This window comes from Condylura cristata, unplaced genomic scaffold (assembly GCF_000260355.1).
Source record: "Condylura cristata isolate star-nosed mole 26May11 unplaced genomic scaffold, ConCri1.0 scaffold00003, whole genome shotgun sequence".
NCBI classification, from domain to species: domain Eukaryota; kingdom Metazoa; phylum Chordata; class Mammalia; order Eulipotyphla; family Talpidae; genus Condylura; species Condylura cristata.
Genome location: NW_004567104.1, coordinates 78,350,357 through 78,352,276, shown reverse-complemented (window position 1 = coordinate 78,352,276; position 1,920 = coordinate 78,350,357). Strand labels below are relative to the sequence as shown.

General features: G+C 72.9%; 1 protein-coding gene across 1 annotated transcript in view; it reads right to left on the bottom strand.

Annotated features, from left to right (window-relative positions):
* Positions 1–1,853, bottom strand: part of LOC105854220 (collagen alpha-1(I) chain-like) — a 17,800-nt gene extending 15,947 nt beyond the window's left edge. The window contains exons 1-4 of the mRNA XM_012731134.1: positions 1,516–1,853; positions 810–907; positions 654–673; positions 79–186 (exon numbers count right to left, since the gene is read on the bottom strand). Of these exons, the coding sequence (XP_012586588.1) occupies positions 79–186; positions 654–673; positions 810–907; positions 1,516–1,824 (535 nt within the window). The 5' untranslated portion in view covers positions 1,825–1,853. The remainder of the gene's footprint in view (positions 1–78; positions 187–653; positions 674–809; positions 908–1,515) is intronic.
* Positions 1,854–1,920: the final 67 nt, after the last annotated feature.

Genomic DNA, 1,920 nt, shown 5'->3' with positions numbered 1-1,920 from the left:
CGAGGGCCCGGCCAGCCCTGCCCGATGCAGCACGCCTGGGGGCGCTCAGGTGGGGCGGGGTGGGGCCCCCAGGCCTACCTGTCGGGCTGGGCGAGCGGGAATTGGGTCTCCTGGCCCTGCGCCGCCGCCCCCCTCTCTGCAGCTTCCGGTAGACCGCCTCCGGGATGTCGTCCTCGGGGAAGAGGCCTGCGGCGGAGGCTGCCGGTCAGCAGCTGCCCACCAGCCCCGCCGGGCCCGGTCCTAACTGGACGCCGGGTCTGGAGGTGCCTGAGCCGGGAAGGAGGGGCGCTCCCCGCTGCTGCCCGGCCCAGGTGGCCGCCCCGGGAGCTCCGCCGGGATGGCACGTGCCCACACGGCCCCCCGGGACCCACTGTGGGCGCCTCTGCACGGCGTCGGGGAGCTGCTGTGCGGTGCCCCCACTGGGCCCGACAGCCTCACCTGGACAGAGGTGCCTGCCTCACCCCGCCCGCGGCCGGACAGGACTGACCAGACACCGGGCTCCCCCCGCCGAGCCTCAGAGCCGCGGGGGCCTCAGGGACGAGAACAGCCCGGAGCGGCCAGTCCCTCCCCCTCGACGAGAGGGGTCACGCCAGGTCGCCCAGAGGACGAGACACCCGCCTTCCGGGTCCTTCTCGAGCCGCGGCCGTGCTCACCTTCAGCGAGCTGCTGCAACCTGAGAGAACAGTCAGTCACCCCAAAGCAGTGGGCAGCATGAGGCGACAGCAGCCAGGAGCCTGCCCGGCCCCAAGACAGGGCGCCCCGCTGCCCGCCGGCACAGGGAGGGGGGGGGGCTGGCGGGCGGCGCTCACCTCTGGATCACCTTGTAAAGCCGCTTCCTGTTCTGCGAAGGCGTGTCCAGCCCGCTGGCCTCCTGGAAGAGCCTGCTGGCCACGGCCTCGTAGTCAAACTGCTCCGGGAGGAGGCGGCTGGTCAGCAGGGCCAAGCACCACCCGGCAGCACGCTGCCCCGACCCAGCTGGGGCCCCCGAGACGCGCCCTCACAGCCACCCAAGGAGCCCGCAGCGCGGGGCCAGAAGGACGCGAGGGGGCTCGGCCGCAGCTTCGGGGCGGCCCGAGAAACAGGCCACAGCTGCTGCAGCAGTTGGGTCCCGACCCTGGAGGTGACCCCAGGGTGCAGCAGACACCTCCGTTGGCGCCGCCCCCTCAGGAGTGGATTTCAGTGGGCCTGTCCTGTTCCCCACGCTGTCTCTGGGAAGTCCTCCCACCCCCCACCTCCGGCCTGCACCCCAGCTGTCGGGGCATAAATGAGCCACAAACGGGCGGCGGGCAGCACCTCCCGAGCGCCGGGCGGCCCAGCAAGCGCAGCGCTCTGGGCTGACAGGTGCGGTCTGAGCCCGCCTCGCTCCCGGAAGCCGGGGGGGGGCGGGGGGACCGGGCACCAGGCAACTTCAGGGTGGCTTAAGCCTTAAGACGCCTGGAGCAGGAAGAAGGCGAGACGCGGAGGATCCCGCGGCAACCTGAGCTGGCCTGCCCGCCGCCCCGCCCAGACACGCACCTGCAGCACGCGGGGGGCGCCGTCCTGCTCCTCCTCCGCGTCCGAGTCTGCCCCGTGCACAGCACCTGCGGTACCAGGACGCACCACTGATGCCCCGCAGACGGGCTCCCCGCAGACGCACCCCCAGACACGCCTGGGTGCGGGCAGGCGTCCCCAGGGGACTGGCACAGCGCCCAGGTTCCAACTGTTAGGGCTGAGGGGTCCTGAACGGGCTCCACGGCTGCAGGTCTGTGGGCGCCACCCCCCCCCCCCACGCGGGAACACGAACCCAGGGTCACCAAGGGAGGGCGCTGGCCTGAGGCGGGTCATGTGGTCAGTCTGGACGTAAAACCGGACGTGGGGGCTGGGGCCTGTGCTCGCGCCGGCTCTCAGCGTGCTGCCGGGACTCCGGGCCGGCAGGACGGT